This window comes from Brassica napus, chromosome A3, assembly GCF_020379485.1.
Source record: "Brassica napus cultivar Da-Ae chromosome A3, Da-Ae, whole genome shotgun sequence".
Classification (NCBI taxonomy): Eukaryota; Viridiplantae; Streptophyta; class Magnoliopsida; order Brassicales; family Brassicaceae; genus Brassica; species Brassica napus.
Window position 1 is genome coordinate 27436503 of NC_063436.1, and position 16688 is coordinate 27453190.

The following is a 16688-nucleotide window of genomic DNA, read 5'->3' on the forward strand; positions in this document are numbered from 1 at the left end:
AGTTTATATTTTGTATAAATGAGACTTTTGATTATCAAGCAAAACATTTAGGGTTTGAGATTTGTGGTTTAGGGTTTCGTAGACCTACAATAAAGTCTATTTATCTGAAGACGTATTTTTCAGTCTACATTTTTTAATTTGTTTTACAAAAAAATCATTATATTTAAACTAAGTTAAGTTCCTTACGAATAAAAAAATTAAATCATATACTATAACTATTAAAAAATAAAGAAATAAATTTAATAAATCATATATTAAAATTACTAAAATAATAAAGAATAAATAACAATAATTAAATTATTATAGTAGACTTCCAAAAAGGTCTACTATGTTATAATAAGATCTACTCCAAAATTTTAATTTTAGTAGACTTCAAACGAGGTCTACAGTATCGTAAATTTTAACCTAGTTACATTTTTGTCTCCCTATATAAACAAAATTTATACAATCTCTCTCTCTAAAGTGGCTGCACAAGTTTTTAATACTCTCTCCCTTCTCTCTAAAACTTTCTCTCTTCTCTCTAAAATTCTCTCAATTGTTTCCAAATCTCTCTCATTATCTTCTTTCTCTCTAAAATTTTCTCAAGTCTTTCTCACAATATTATCTTGTCATTCTAGATATTATGATTCATGGTTTTCATCTTCTCCTTTAAAAAATGTAAGTTTTAGATCTATAGATTTTAAATGTGTATTTTTATGTTAATTTCTCACAATATTATCTTTTTTTGATAGGTATTATCACTCATGGATTTCATTATCTCCTCTAAAAATGTAAGTTTTAGATTAATAGATTATAAATATGTATTTACATGTTTATATTCAAATAAATTTATAGATCAAGCTCTCTACATTAATTTGCTAATAGTTTACCTTATAAATTCTATTATGTAAATTATTTTCAGATTTAAAATTATTTTCACATTTCAAAATATATAGATTTTTTCAGATCTGAAAATTATCAGACAGTGTAGACTTCTAAAGAAGTTTACTAAAGCTTGCAGACTTCATATGAAGTTTACTTTTTTTTTTTGGATCAAAACTTCATATGAAGTTTACTAAACCACAAAGTTTAAGCATACTTCATTAGAAGTCTACAAAAATATGACTTTAATTTTTTTCTATGCTTTTTAATAATTTTATCTTATTTTGCAGGTATTTTCTTCCATAGTTGTTCTCTTCTCCTCCTAGAAATGTAAGGTTTACATCTATAGATTTAAAATATGTGTTCTAGTATTTATATTCAAATAAAGTTACATATTAAAATTCATATTAATATGTCTTTAATTTATAACTATTTTGTCTACTAAATCATATTTTTAAAAGTTTTTTAGATTTAAACTTATTTCATATTTTTAATGTACTAATTTTTCAGATCTATTTTTTTTATAGAGTAGACTTCATTTGAAATCTACTTAAAACTTACGGCTGGTAGACTTCAAACGAAGTCTACTAGCCTTGACTTTTAAGCATATTTCATTAGAAGTTTACTCAAATATGATTTTAATTTTTATCTTATTTTTCATAATTTTATTTTATTTTGCAGGTATTCTCTTTCAATGTTTTCAAATCATCTTCCCAAAAATGTAAGCTTTCCATATATTCATTATAAGATATTTTGTGTTTATAATGAACTAAATTTATAAATTCATACATTATCTTTTTGCTTTGTTACAAGGATGACAAAAAACCATTTTTGAAATATTTTCCAGAACAAAGTATTTTCAAATTTTCGAAATGCACACTTTTAGATATGAAAATTTTCCATTAGTGTAGACTTCAACTAAAGTCTACTAAACAATAACTTTACGTAGACTTAATAAAAAGTCTACTAAAATATGATTTCATTTTTTATCTTACGTTTTTCTCATAACTCTATCTTATTTTGCAGGTACTTTTTCCAAGACTTTATTTGAAGCATCAAGATTATGAAAAATCAAACATACTCAAGAATACTTTTTAATATATTGCTCTGTAATAAATTTCATAATAAAATATTAATTTTTAAATATTTTTTTAATGCATAATCAATAAACATTGTATTCATTTTTAGTTGTTTTCACTTGTATGATATTATTAATTTTTTTGTTAGATATCAATTTTTTCACAAGATCTAACCAACCAAACAAGTAAAACCACCATAATCTAAAATAAAAACTAACACACATGTGAGAAGAAGAAAATCTATACAAAATTTCCCAAAAATTTTAAATAATAACACTAATCAAAACAATTTGCAATAAGTATCAAGTGTATAATTATAACACATTAAATTGTGAAATTCATCTAAGACCATTAAAATTTTACTAACATACACTGTAAAATAATTAAATCATGAAAAAATATGATGAATAATAGACAAATACACTTATAATAGAATTTACGACGTAGACTTCAACTGCAGTCTACATTTGTAGATTTACAAAAACGTCTACATTTATTATCTAAAATATAGTCAATCCAAAAAAATTTAGTGTATTTGGCGCAGGCTTGATACACAAAGGCGTACAAAGTGTGTTTTAGATAACTCGATCAAGTTCTTGTCGATTATTCGTGACAGGCATAAGAGGAGTATTTTCCGATTCGGAGTCATTTGTTTTAAATGATGTTTGGTAAGGAATATGTTAGCACCATCTTCTCAATTTTGTTGTCCAGATCATAATCTTCTTGTGTCATTTCAAGAAGTTTACCATGTGTACAGCCATCATGCACAAAGAACATTCTTCAACCTTTCCGATTTTTCATCCTTTTCGAATATTTTGTCACCCAAAATGTCTTTGGCCCATGCTTCACACTCGCTCTAAGTTTCCAACCACATCCTTGAACACGACACTTAGCCACATACAGAGTTTTCGTTTGTCTTATATGCTGAGAATGTAAATTTATATTCCACAGTCACCGACTTCAGCTTTAAAACAAGTTCAGCCTTATTAGCAAAACTATAAACGAAGACTTACAAATACGTCTACAATTATTAGCTAACAACATTGTCAAATTAAATAAATTATACCTTCATAATTATAAAAAAATCTTTTCAAAATCACTCAAACCCATTAGGATTAACTAACACACACTGTCAAACAAAAAAACTAGAAAAAATTTAATGAATAATACACAAATCCACTTTTTTATAGATTTTTCTATGCAGACTTAATATTCAGTCTCTGAAGATGTAGATGTTCTTTTCAGTTTACAGACGTAGACTGTCAAATAGGTCTACTCTTTGGGTTGGTTTTTGCAATTGACTATTTTACGGGTTGGTTTCTATAGTTGAATAAAAGTTGTGATTTTGTATATGTAGACTTTCATTTCAGTCTACAATTTAAAAATGTTACTTTTTGCAATTGACCAGAATTCATCCAAGATTTGACTTTCAGAACTAGACTTCATATGCAATCTACATTTTTGAATTTTTTTGAAAGAGGTTAGTTTTGCAATTGACCAAGTTTGACTTCAAATCAGTAGATTGAAATGAACGTCTACGGATGTGTAGACTTCTTGTGAAGTCTACTCTCAAATCCGACGGGTTGGTTTTGCATTTGACCAAAATAAAAAAGTAGACTTTATACGCAGTCTACATTTTTTTTTTAAGATAAAAAGACTGTATATGAAGTCTACAATTTAATAAATTTTTGATTGCTTTTTAAACTTTTTGGTCAAACACAAAACTAACCTATTCCACGAAGTCAAAGTTTTGGTCAAATGCAAAACTGACCTTTTATAGACTTCGTTGGTAGTCTACATTTTGTAGACTTCCGTTGAAGTCTATTTTGAAAAGTCAAAAGTTCGGTCAAATGAAAAACTAACCTCTTTTAGGTAGACGTCTTAGTAAGTCTACCGAAAATTTTATTTTTGTTGTCAAAGGTGAAGACGGAGACTACTGGGGAAGTCTGCGTTAGAAAAAAAAATTGTCTGGTCAATTACAAAACTAACCCGTGCGTTGACAAATAGACTGCATCGTAAGTCTCCACGGAGGCGTATACATACAAAACAGTCTACCGTCGCGACACAGATCTGAAAAAGAACGAAAACCATGTAAATAGTTACCTTTTCCATGTGTAAAGCTCGTTTCCAACCTTTTCAACCGTCCAAACTCCAAATATGAACAAAAAAAAGCATCTTTAACGATTCACTAATGAAGAAACTCAAAAATATGAAGTTTGTGATTATGAAAATGATAGTTATGAGAGTTTTTTAGATGGAAATGTAGAGGAGATGAGAGGAAATGAAGTTTTGTGGGTTAGAATGAGAAAAAAAGTGGTTGAAAATTGAATTCTAGAGGTTTAGAGCTCAAAAATGGTGGTTCATGGTGGTTGAAAAAATTGATGATGATGGCATTTTTGTAAATAAGAAGAAATGGTTAGGGAGTATTTGTTTTTTTGTTTATTTCGAAATTAATAAAAAAATAAATAAAAATAGCAATTTTGTGAATAATTCAAAAACATAAGAATGATATGAAAATTTTATTGATGAATAGTATGGACAAAAAAAAAAGGTTGGTTTTTGGTTTGACTTGAAAATATGGGTTGGTTTTGAAAAACACCCTTTATCTTATTACTGAATCTCTATTGTTCATAATTTTATCAATGTTTCTCAATGGGTTATGTAAGTGTCATCTCTTTCTTCACTTCCAATAACCACCAAGCTGTTACGTTATTATTATGGGAGATTCATTAAAAAAAATATATGTTTTTTTTTCCTTTTCAGAATAAGTATCGTTATAGAATCTAAAATTTATTTGTTTTATAGGTGTTGTTTCATGTTTTTATGCATTTAACTGCTAGTTTTTTTTTTAATTTTTATCCCTATTCTTTTAGCTCAATAATTAAATGAAATAATGTAATTAAGATAAAATATGAAATTTAATAAAAAAATTAATCTGCGTGAAAAAACTTAAAAATACAAATAAAATAGAATGGAAGGGGCTGACAGAAAAGAAAGAATGGAAGGGAGTATTTATTTTAAAATGATTTTTGTGAAGTACATAAATGTTAGAAAATAAATATTTATGAAATACAAAGTATTTAAAAAAAACAATAATATTAAGAGACAAGTATGTTTCACCTGTCCATTTTTCATCAAGGCTTTGCAGTTTTTTCATTTACGAGTTAAAAAAAATAAGAAGCAAAAACCCGAAAAGGAAAGGCAAGAGAGTCGCTTCACTGCTTGATCAGATCAGAGAGAAGAATAAAGATCAAAAAACTTTCAACCGACTCCAACCTTAAATCGCTCCACCATTATCTTTCTTGCTCGTTCGCTCCGTTAAACCCTAGTAAGATCCCTCAAAATCATCGACTCCTTTTCGTCTGATTATTCTCCTTTTTTTTAATCCGGGAATATCTACCAAATATATTAATAATGTATTTTTTTTTAATATTCCTTGTGTCTAGTAATAGTATATAGTTGGGCCTCTTGTCATTTCTATTTGTTAATTGACAAATTTGAGGTAAAACCGTGTGAAAATTGGAATCTTCAGTCCTGCACGCCAACACCTGCTCTTATATCCTTTTGTTTCTCAGACATTGGAGCTTTGTGAAGTTACAGATTCTAGAAAGGTTTCTCTTTTATCTCCTCTTGTCTTTTCGCAATTGTTTCCATGTGGGATATGTTTATGTTTTTTTTTTTTTTTTTTTTGTAAAATTCGATTTCTTATGAAAAGGTGCGAACTTGGTTGATCTACTTGGAGCACTGAGAGTGTGTTTGAGAAAATGGCTCAGTCAATTGGTCCAAGGCTGTATAGTTGCTGCAACTGCAGGAATCATGTAGGGCTTCACGATGATATCATCTCTAAGAGCATCTCCAAAAAGGAACTCTATTTTGAAGTTTCCAAAACTTTATATTTGAAGTTTCAATGTGTTCTTCTCCAAAAGTAAAACTTCAAACCTAACTTCAAAATTATTTATATTTTACACTATGATCCTTATATTTTTCATAGTTGATGTAAATTCATAAAACTTATATAAATAACTAATACATATATATAAATATTACAGAAATATTAATTAAAAAAAATCTTACACTAAAATATAAAATTATAAATAAAAGCACATAATAAAATATTAAACTGCAAGCAAATATTACATTATTGCATAAATTATTTCCATAATGCTATCCCATATATGATCAACTAGTGCATTTCGAAGTAAGAAATGATTCTCTTTATTTTTTATTTGTAGATTACGAGCCAAAAATTGTTGAAACCGGATATCCTCATAATATGTCTGCTGATAGTTTGATATCATCAAACGAAAAAATCCTTGATCTTTTAAACGAAAGTACAACAAGCAGGGAAAAAGGTCATAAGATGATTGAATTACGACTGCAAAATAAAGCAAAAAAGTTAGCTTTTAAAGAAATAAAAGAGGAAAATAAAATATTGCTAAAAAACTTAGCTTCTATCGATGATGTTAATATTCATGAATACATTCCATGTGAACAAGAAAGAATCATACGAAAAATGCGTCAAGAGCAACAACAACAATCATCTTCGGTTACACAAAATTTGTTGAACAATATTTTGGAGATTTTGGAGGTTCCAGAGTAAATTTACCAGACTATTAGTGTTGTTATAATATTTAAATTTGAGTAATAATTATGTCTTCATGTGTCTTTTTAATAAGTTTTTATTATGGTTTTTTGTAATATTCTTGCTGTTTAATTCTAGTTTTAAAATATTATAAATCTTGTTTTAATTCTTTTAATTAATTTCATGTGTAAAACTTAAGTTTATATAACAAATTTGAAATATTTATGAGATATAAAAGTTTTAAGGATTAAAACAATAAACAAAAAAAATATTTAAGAATTATAAATATGATGTATAATTGTAAGGACCAAAATGCAAATAAAAAGATGAAACTTCAAATTTGAAGTTTTGAAAAGTGAAACTCTATATTTGGAGTTTCACTCTTCAAAACTTCAAATTTGAAGTTTTGAAGTTCCTTTTTGGAGAGCAAAAAACTCTATATTTAGAGTTATAGAGTTTCTTTTGGAGATGCTCTAAGGCTTTTCAGGTGAATCTGCTTCATCATCTCTTTTGTTAGATGTAGAGAACTAAGTGGAGAATCACTATATGACTAGCTGGTTCTCTGAGAATCTCCGTGTGATTTCAGATTTTAGGAAAGTCCTTGACTTTATTTATTGTCTTCCCTACTCGAATTTGGAAATGGTCAAGAATGCATTTTTTCCTACCTCTTTGTTGGTGTTAGAAAGTTAAATCAAAAACTTGGAGACTGATTGATCCTTGGGACAAAACCAAAGAAGTAGCCTTTTGATTCAAATTGTAATAAACATCAAGACTAGTTATGTCTGAGAGATGCTCTTAGCATTTGTGTTTTTTTTTTTTTTTTTTTTTTTTTTTTTTTTTGCTAACCGAGTATCCTGGCCCCACCGAAGTGGTCCAGACTAGAGACCGAAGTGAGCATGGACGCTGCCAGGGCGTCACCATGTGGCTCACCGTGTAACGGTCTTCGGTCTCGGATGCTGCAGCCCATATGTAAATTCCGCAGTGGCCAAGGCTCGAACCCAGAGGCGGGCACTCCAGCTGGAGCTCCTATACCACTAGACCAAAGCAACTTGGTTAAATTAGCATTTGTGTTTCTCGATCCTGAATACCATTTTCAGTTGAATTTCTAATACCATGGTTCTCGATTACTAGGGAAGAACCGGGAGAGCCTTCCTCTTCTCCCACGCAATGAACATCGTCTTAGGCGCTAAAGAAGACCGGAATCTTCTAACAGGTCTCACACCGTGGCTGACATATCTTGTGCTGACTGCAACGAACCGTTGGGTTGGAAGTACGAGAGAGCCTACGAGGCCTCGCAAAAGTACAAGGAAGGCAAGTTCATTTTCGAAAAAGCTAAGATTGTCAAGGAGGAGGATTGGTAGTGAAAGAATTCATTATTGGATTTGACTCAAAAACTGTACATAGATAAATCATCATCATCCATTTTTCAGTTCATTGTGTCTCTGCTTGTTGTTAATCATGTCAGTCTCTTGTGTTTAAATAAATGAATATCTGACATGTTAATATTAAATCATATGCTCTATATACGGTCTACGTAGGGTGGTAATTTGTAAATAGTAAACACTATGCTTCTTCCAGATGTCATTAAGGTTATTTTATTTTAATTTAATGAAGCCTAGATTTTGACGGAAAGTACACTTCTTGTCATTACTCACTGTGTATAACAACGTCGTACATCTACTAACTCTCTCTCGAAGAAGAAGAAGATGAGTGACGAAGAAGCTTCCTCTAAGAAGAAGGAGAGTTTGGGATGGATGAAGTGAATGAGAGGATGGAGCAGCGTTTTCGGGGAGATTCTCTTCCAGAGGATCACCGCCTCTCATTTGCTCAACCCTCTCCCTCTCCCTCCCCTCAACGACGTCACTTGCGTTGTCACTGGCTCCACCAGCGACATTGGCCGTGAAACCGCTAGGTTTATCCTCTTCCCCCGTCAATCAAATCGCGAGTTTGACTTTTGTGTAGATTGAAGATTGCTGATGCTTTTTTGTTTGCAGGCAGCTTGCGGAGGCTGGTGCACATGTTGTGATGGCCGTGAGAAACACGAAGGCAGCTCAGGAGCTGATACATCAATGGCAGAACGAGTGGTCTGGCAAAGGTCTCCCTCTTAATATCGAGGTACACTCTTATTAGTTATTAGACAAGAGTATTGGTTTGTTTACATCTACATAGCTGATTAGGATCCTCTGTGTACTTTTTATTTTATTTTGTAAAGGCAATGGAACTTGATCTTATTTCACTGGATTCGGTTGCGAGATTCGCTGATGCTTGGAACGCTCGTTTGGGACCTTTGCATGTTCTGATTAACAATGCTGGCATATTTGCTATGGGAGGTTCGTTTTATTGCCCCCTTTTAGCTGCAAAGCATTGACTCTTTCTCTCCGTTTTGTTTCCTTCTTGGGTGAAAACCCCATCACTAGTGGATCATTCATCATTATCAATATTTCTAACTTGATGGACCCAATTAGTGACAACTGGCATGTATAGCTGTGATTTCAAATCTAGACTGTTACGAGTTATAATTACGAAGGTTGTTTATAGCAGGACTACTATTGTAACCAGTTTATGGACGCTCTGTCTGATGAGTATCTTTCTTAAATGATTGTAGCTACATTTTCTGCGGTTATATGTTGAGGGAAAAAATCAACTTAAATGCTATGCTCTCTAATTTGTGTAGAGGAGCAAAAGTCCTCAGAGGATGGATACGAGCAGCACATGCAAGTAAACCATTTAGCTCCAGCTCTTCTTTCAGTGCTCCTTTTACCGTCTCTAATCCGAGGTTCTCCTAGCCGAATCATCAATGTGAATTCCGTGGTAAGTTCTATGATCACTAGTAACATTACATGCTCCAAGTCTGCCTTCTCCAGTTTTCTATGCTCTTTAGGTAATGATGTTGAAAAAAAATGTGAATTGTCTGTAAATTTTGTACCTTGAAAAGCTCTGGTCGTGTCAATTGATTGCAGAATATATAGAGGAATAAGATAGGTTCTCTCTAAATCGCTGAAAGACACATGCATGTTATTATATGAACAGAAGCTTGCTGAAAGTTTTGACCCGGAACATACTACAATGACTCGATTCTACTTTCTGCGTTTCATCATTGCTTATATGAGTGAAAATCTCTGGCATGACTGTTTATATTTATCGTCTTTGGTGATTACTTTTTCATGCAAGATAATGTGTTGTCGGATTCACTTTTGTAGATGCATAGTGTTGGTTTTGTTGATCCGGATGACATGAATGTTGTTTCTGGTCGCCGCAAGTACTCGAGCGTTATAGGATACTCGAGCAGCAAGCTAGCCCAGGTGAGCATACCGTAATAATATTTACATCTGCAACATTTTTCTGTGTGTCGAATTTGCGTATTTTCAGAAACGGTTACTTAATATCTGGTTCTCTTTATTTTCCAGATTATGTTTAGTAGCATTCTTTTCAAAAAGCTGCCTCTGGAAACAGGAGTTAGCGTCATATGTCTATCCCCTGGTGTTGTCCTAACAAATGTTGTGAGTGTTAGCTTCACTTCATTTAGTTACAAATGCAGGATGTACACCCATTCTGTTTTCTAAGAACTTCATTGAATAAAATTGTCTTTTTTCTTTTTTTTGATAGGCGAGGGATCTACCCAGGATTCTTCAAGCTCTTTATGCCGTGATACCTTATTTCATATTTTCACCTCAAGAAGGTTGTAGAAGTTCTCTCTTCTCAGCCACAGACCCTCAGATTCCAGAGTACTGGGAGACACTAAAAAGCGATGATTGGCCTGTTTGCCCATTCATCTCCCACCTACAAATCCTTCCGAAGAAGCACACAACACAGAAACTGCACATAGAGTGTGGGAAAAGACACTAGAGCTGGTGGGCCTTCCTCTCGATGCAGTTGAGAAGCTCATGGAAGGGAAAATATCCAATGCCGATATGGATCTCAGCAATAATAGTCGTCCAAAAAAAACAACAAAAAGGTCCACATGTTCCCCTTACAGATCAAAGGTTTTGTTGCTGAATTTTTTAATCTACTGTACACTGGGGACTGAATCCCCCAGGCATATCACATGTGATTTGCTCAGGAAAAGGACAAGAATGGGTGTGAGAATGAATGTTTGATTGTTGGTTAAAAAGCACGCTTTAGCTGCCATTCCATGGCTTATTAGCAAAGTCTTCTTCAAGTGTGTCGGAACTGAGTTAAAGATGTTCAGTTTTGTCTGGACCGGCCTAGTGGGTGGGTAGTAATTTCCTGTTTGAGTAGAGGACATTTCCGTAAATGGCTCCCTAGTTTGTGCTATTCACGTTGCGCATATATATACTTGTAGAAGTGAAAGCATCTCTCTTTACCCTCATGGACACAAATGATAAAAACTCACTTCCTCTTTCTAATGTTTCTTGCTTAAATGGGTATTCCATGGAATTGATTCACACTCACTATGTAGACCTAACTACGAGTGGGATTCTTCTCTCTTCATGAGATGCTCATTTAAGCAAGCAATGTTAGTGAATGGAACGATTTAATATGGGTGTATGAGTTTTGTCTTTTGTTATGGTCTACCTTTTTATATGCTTATGGATACATTTACATTTACATTTTCATTTTTTTACGTGTCGTATGATTCAAGCCTTCCTTTATATCATGGTCTTACAACACCATGCACGTCTTCTCGATTACTTTCCTATACAGTTGACATCAATTCATCATTAGGGCAGAACACGTACTCTTCTTCCCCAATTTAGACGCTTCTGTGATCTGTCGTCAAGTTTATTTTCTGTTGTCTTTAAAAAAAATCTTTAACATAAAGGAAGAAAAAAAAAAGTCGTTTTGGTTTGTTGGTTTAATGAATCAAAAGTTTGTTCCATTTGATCTAGGGTTCCTTCTTCTTTGTGACTCTGTTTTGATTCCTTAGGGTTTTTTAAAATTCGAGTTCTGTTTTTTTTTTTTTTTGGAGAAAATGGGTGATTTGGCTCAGCTTGCTCAGTCTGTGATCTTAGGTTTAATTGTTTCTTACCTCTTGGCCAAGCTCATCTCGATCGTCGTCACCTTTAAAGAAGACAATCTCTTCCTTGCTCGCCACTCCGAACCGGAATCGGAGGTTGACTCCGGCCGCGTCGAGTCTTCTACCGTCGGTGGTGAGGCGGAGCAGGGTAGCTCGAGAGGGGAAGACGATGATTGGGAAGGCGTAGAGAGCACGGAACTGGACGAGGCTTTCAGCGCTGCTACTCTCTTTGTAACTACAGCCGCCGCTGATCGGTTGTCGCGGAAGGTGCCTGGTGATGTCCAGAAGCAGCTTTACGGGTTGTATAAGATCGCTACGGAAGGGCCTTGTACTGCTCCTCAGCCTTCTGCTCTCAAACTTACTGCTCGTGCCAAGTGGTATACCTCTATCTCTCTGTTTTTGATGTTGCCATTAGCTTCTTTGATCATTTTGAGGGTGAAGTTTGATGCTATACTTGAGTTTATCACCTAGTTAGCTTCCGGAGATGATGTGGTTTCATTGTTATAACTGTTTATTGTATATGGCCATGGCTTTATCTTCTTGTCTTTTCAGGCAAGCATGGAGGAAACTGGGTGTTATGCCCACTGAGGAAGCGATGGAGAAGTATATTGAGATTGTCACTCAGCTTTATCCAACTTGGTTACACGGTGGCCTGGTATTAACCTTTTTCCTCCTCCTCTTCTTCTTCATCTTCATTCAGTTTTTTGTTTTTATCTCTGAAATGTTTGTTTGATCTTCTCTGCTCGCTTTGTTGTGGCGTACCAGAAAGCTGGAAGTAGAAATGATGCAGGCTCAAGCTCAGGAGGAACCATGGGGACTGTTTTTAGCTCTTTGGTTTATGAAGAGGAATCCCAAAATGAGTTGTAAGGTTCTCCTCATGTCTTTTTTACTTTCTCTACTTTGATTGCTTAGTGTCTTGATCAGATGGTATATGTGAAATCCAAAGATTCATTAAAACTCAGAGAGTATGTTAACTTAGCATCTCGTACTAGCTGCAACAACTTTTGTTAGTGAACTGGCTTACTATTATCATCGACGAGTTAGTGGAAGAACTTGGAGCTTTTTTTTTCTTTCTTTTGATGTATATGTCTATCTGAATGAAACACTAGTTCCATATCCTTGCGTTTCTCCTGTGTTTCTGTCTCTCAGGAAGACTGATGCCATCGACGCGTTTGCTAGGGAAGGAGAAGTAGACAGAGAAGCCATCGCCGAGTTCCTAGTGAAGCAGAAAGCTAACACAGCCTCTAAAGATGATGAAGGTAACTCCACCCCTCGATCTCTGTGAATCAGACTGGCCCTGGTTCCGAAGCAGACAGACTAAACACAAAAACTAACCGCGGAGATGCCGCATTGTATATGATGAAGTGACTTATTTAAAAGCTTTTTTTTCTTCTTTTATTTTGACTCTCACTTACGATGTCGTTTCCAACAGTGAATCAATTGGATGTTTCAAAGTCTTGTCCTTTTTAAATCTCTTCTTTTTCTTATATTACAACAACAATCTTTTGCTGTATAAAGAGGGTTTTTTCTTGTCATTATTGGATTCTCAGGAAATGAGTAACCGACTTTGGCGGTAAAAATGGTGATAGAGACAAGTAATACATCAATTAAATGACCAAAAAGATTTGTGCCCCTTTCATCTTCGCTCCAAAGAACCCTGCCTTGGGCTACAAGAAAATGGCCCTGGTGGTGGTTACACGGTACTAACCGCCACCATCATCATCGTCCTTGTCCTCCTTTCTCCTCATAAACAAGACCAGGCTCATTCTATTGATGTTTCATGAGCTTTAACCCATGCCAGCTTGGGTATTACACTATTACTCACCAAAATAACATCCAATTTATTTACATTTTCGCCTATTTATTTGCAAATAAAAATCTGAAAAGACAGTCTACCTAATTAGCCCATGAAAATATATGCTAACTCTACCTAATTTTCCCATCTTATATATGCCTAAAAAGTGTCAAGGGGGCAAACACTTAGAACCATCAACTGTTGCATGAGGCATGCGTTTCTCTACTTGATTAAAATGTAATTTTCAAATATATTTGGATATGAATTATATTGAATGACATTTACGTCTCACAACCTTTCTACTCTTGACTTTACAAATATATAAACTTAAAAATGTCTTGTGGAGGTTGGTAAATAGAAAAGATCAAAAGAACAAAACTCCCACCAATAATTTTAGACTGCAGAGTACATTAAGTTCTTGGTATAATCTTAACTCAGTTCTCATTTCTCACTCATCAGATGGTTCTGAAAAAGCAGAGTCCTAATGGGATATAAACGGAAGTTGATAGTCCATATAAGTATTTGCTTTTATGTTGGAGTGAATTTTTTTTCTTTACACTAAGCATTTACTCCAGAGATTTTACATGTACTTTGGTGAGTTACCAACTGCGAGGTAATCTCCATCTCTAAGAGAAGGCTAGAGAGTTTGACATAGTTACATGTTTTATATACACTAATGAAGGAAGGAGACTGGATGTTTCATTTTACTCAAGAGAGAAGAGAAGTCATCCATATGCCAACTGTAACTATACCCACAGTGGCTGCGGCCTGAACAAGTTCAACCACCATGTTTTGTCGCTGCACCGGGAGCTTCTTCCACTCTGTTCTTCTGTTTTCATCGAAATCAAGACACGTCAAGAGTCTATGAATTGGATACTTGAATAAGTTACGAATTTGAATACCTACCCTAGATCAGCTATGATGATGCTGATGTTGTCCTCTGATCTCCGGTCCTGAAATTATGAGAGGGATGTCAGTTGCGGAATCCTGATTAAAGAAAGCTTGAGAGGAGGGGTTTTCGTTATTTTACCAAAGCAACTTGTGCAAGAGCTTCACAAGCAAGCTGTTACAAAGGAACATTTAAAAAGACTAGCTCAGACTCAAAACCATGTCTATATGTCTTGTGGAATATAAGGAGATGAATCAAAAGAAAAGCTTGCCTGGACATTTCCATGTTCTCGGAGCTGTTCCCTTACAAAACTAACCACATCTTTGCTGCATCAGCAAAACATTTTATCACTGTCAGCTATTTACTTCTTCCTAATAAAAGCATTGAGGAAGGAGTCAAAAGAAAAAAAGAAACCTCTTCATGTAGTCCCACAGTCCATCAGAAGCTAAAATAATAAACTCCACATCTGATGTAAGAGGCACTTGGTAGATATCCGGAGTTGCGACAACCATGTCCCCTTTAAACTCGATTCTGCAACATTCTATCAAATCAGGACAGAGATCCTTAAAGAGATTTGAAAAAAAAAACTAGAAGCAGCGTTCTGAATAGTTCAGTACCTCGAGACAAACTTCTCGGACCATCTTCCTTCATCGACACCCTTCTTCAACATCCTGGGTTCATGAACTATATATAGTGAGCAATGAGGTAGCATCTAGAAAAGAAGAGCAAGTGTAAGAAAAGAGACAGATCCTAACTCATGCTTCTTTGTCTTGAACCGGATGTCACCAAAAGCACGAGATACAGCTATGTCTCCACAAATCCTTCCATTGACAATCTGAGTAAAGAAATCAGTTCTTAGCCAAATCCGGAGTTACACACAAGCAAGTGATATTTGAGAACATAGAAAAAAGATTGAAGAAGACACACCCATCCACCTGCATCTTTGATCCTCTTCATTTCCTGAACCGCTGCCTTACTGCTTCCATATGGACGATGAGAATCAGTCAACTCCTCGATTTGTCCAGATCGAGATAAGACCTATTCCAAACCATTAACCACATGAAAAAAAAAACTACAACGATTCACTGACCAAACGTCCACAACTTGTAAACCAAGAAGACTTACAGCGCAAGAATCCCCAATATGTGCAAAGTAGGAAACATCATTTCTAATGAGCATCACAGTAGCCGTTGAACCAGACTCATCTTCTTCACCTTTTGTTTCTAGCCTAAATCCAAAACCATATACATAAAAAAGTATTCAACTTTACTTCACCCAAACCACCCAAAATCAAAATTCAATCAAACCCTTAAACGAAAGTTTCACCATTTAAGCAAACTCTGATCCACACTCTCAAAGGCCTTGACCAAAGCTCCCTTGATCGCACCAAAGTCACCACCTTTCAACAAAGATCCAACTTGCAACGCCTCAACACATCCCTTGTACAGCTCCTCCCTATTAAAAAACCATCATCACCATCACCACCACTAACACACTTCAAAAACTGATCTTGCATGAAGTACCTGAGGAACTTAACAGAGGAGGATCCAGCGTGGCCGTCGAAAACCGCGGCGAAGGAGAAGCTGTCGAGCGCTTCCGAGCGGATGACGATGTCGTCCTCCATCTCCTCCCTGAACCCTTGAACGCTCGTGTACCCCCATCGGATAGGCGTCACGCCGGCGAGAGACGACGGAGCGTCGATCGCAATCGCGGAGCAACGGTGACGACGACGACGACCATAGGTGGGGTAGACGACAAGTCCACCGCCAGCGTCGGCGGTTGATTTAGTATGAGGGGCTGATTGGTGGAGAGCGTTGGAGTGGAAGCGATGAAGGTGAGGCCTGAGAAGCGCCATGACTCGGTGAGTCAGGCAAGAGCGAGTTAACTCGGAGGGGAAGAGAAAATGGTAAAAGAGTGGCAGTGGATTCTCCTTAGTATCTCTGAAGATAAGAGAATCAACTAAGGCGTCTTAACTGACTTAACGGTCCACTTTTCCATAATGGGCTTTGATTAATGGATATGGGCCCGAAAGTGGGATTAATCAATTTTGAGTTTGACCATTAATCAAACTCGACAACTTTTTTTTTTGTTTTCTGTTTTCTCTCCGATTCGCTGGCATTTGAACTTTGATCAGATGTCCAATCTTCCACGTACAGCTCAAGTGAGGGAAAACAGCCATAATCTAACCTGAAATATAACAATATGTTCAATTTATACCTGATATATGGTGTTATTGACATCATTATATTTCAAACAGTTTTTAGTTCTCTATCGAATCTGTGTAGGTTTTTTATATATTCCTTTCAGGTTTGGAGTAGGTTGCAGAGTCGGAGAGGAAGGCATGAAGAAAATATGTCATATTTAGAGGATTTTCCGCGGAACAGCCAGACGGAGCAGTTGGACGATTGTTTCCCTCAAAGAACAGTCGGAACGATTGTTTCCGACATTTAAATAAACACCAAGTTAATTTGGGAGTTTACCCTAGCCGTCCTCCTTCTCCTCTA

General features: G+C 35.0%; 2 protein-coding genes, 1 long non-coding RNA gene and 1 pseudogene across 6 annotated transcripts; 3 read left to right on the forward strand and 1 right to left on the reverse strand.

Annotated features, from left to right (window-relative positions):
* Positions 1-4552: 4552 nt before the first annotated feature.
* On the forward strand, positions 4553-5921 carry LOC106444686. Of its 3 annotated transcripts, none has more exons than XR_002663827.2 (3): positions 4565-5268; positions 5387-5551; positions 5656-5921. It is a non-coding gene; the product is annotated as an uncharacterized LOC106444686 (long non-coding RNA). The 3 variants fall into 3 exon arrangements; XR_007326695.1 differs by having other exon boundaries at positions 4594-5268; positions 5516-5551; XR_007326694.1 differs by having other exon boundaries at positions 4553-5551.
* A 1066-nt stretch (positions 5922-6987) lies between these two features.
* On the forward strand, positions 6988-10675 carry LOC106444687 (annotated as a pseudogene).
* Positions 10676-10856: 181 nt separating this feature from the next.
* LOC106444688 (acyl-CoA-binding domain-containing protein 2) lies at positions 10857-13034 on the forward strand. 2 transcript variants are annotated; one of them, XM_013886137.3, is made up of 4 exons: positions 10857-11877; positions 12053-12155; positions 12266-12368; positions 12650-13034. In XM_013886137.3, the coding sequence occupies exons 1-3, from the start codon at positions 11456-11458 to the stop codon at positions 12365-12367; spliced, it is 627 nt and encodes a 208-aa protein (XP_013741591.1). In that variant the 5' UTR covers positions 10857-11455; the 3' UTR covers position 12368; positions 12650-13034. The 2 variants fall into 2 exon arrangements, with proteins under 2 accessions (XP_013741591.1, XP_013741590.1); XM_013886136.3 differs by having other exon boundaries at positions 12266-12363.
* A 767-nt stretch (positions 13035-13801) lies between these two features.
* Positions 13802-16128, reverse strand: LOC106440969 (protein phosphatase 2C 57). The gene is made up of 11 exons (XM_013882750.3): positions 15708-16128; positions 15511-15639; positions 15310-15412; positions 15112-15222; positions 14940-15019; positions 14802-14855; positions 14599-14715; positions 14456-14510; positions 14326-14358; positions 14202-14248; positions 13802-14124 (listed from the first exon to the last, which is right to left on the reverse strand). The coding sequence occupies exons 1-11, from the start codon at positions 16037-16039 to the stop codon at positions 14004-14006; spliced, it is 1182 nt and encodes a 393-aa protein (XP_013738204.2). The 5' UTR covers positions 16040-16128; the 3' UTR covers positions 13802-14003.
* Between the last annotated feature and the right edge of the window lie 560 nt (positions 16129-16688).

Excerpts from the sequence above, each read along its gene's own strand:
- LOC106444688 (XM_013886136.3), top strand. The coding sequence starts at position 11,456 with ATGGGTGATTTGGCTCAGCTTGCTCAGTCTGTGATCTTAGGTTTAATT. Across the intron at positions 11,878-12,052 it reads CTTACTGCTCGTGCCAAGTG|GCAAGCATGGAGGAAACTGG; the intron begins GTATACCTCTAT and ends TTGTCTTTTCAG. Across the intron at positions 12,156-12,265 it reads CTTGGTTACACGGTGGCCTG|AAAGCTGGAAGTAGAAATGA; the intron begins GTATTAACCTTT and ends GTGGCGTACCAG.
- LOC106440969 (XM_013882750.3), bottom strand. The coding sequence starts at position 16,039 with ATGGCGCTTCTCAGGCCTCACCTTCATCGCTTCCACTCCAACGCTCTC. Across the intron at positions 14,856-14,939 it reads TTCAAGACAAAGAAGCATGA|GATGTTGAAGAAGGGTGTCG; the intron begins GTTAGGATCTGT and ends TCATGAACCCAG. Across the intron at positions 14,125-14,201 it reads ATCATCATAGCTGATCTAGG|AAGAACAGAGTGGAAGAAGC; the intron begins GTAGGTATTCAA and ends CGATGAAAACAG.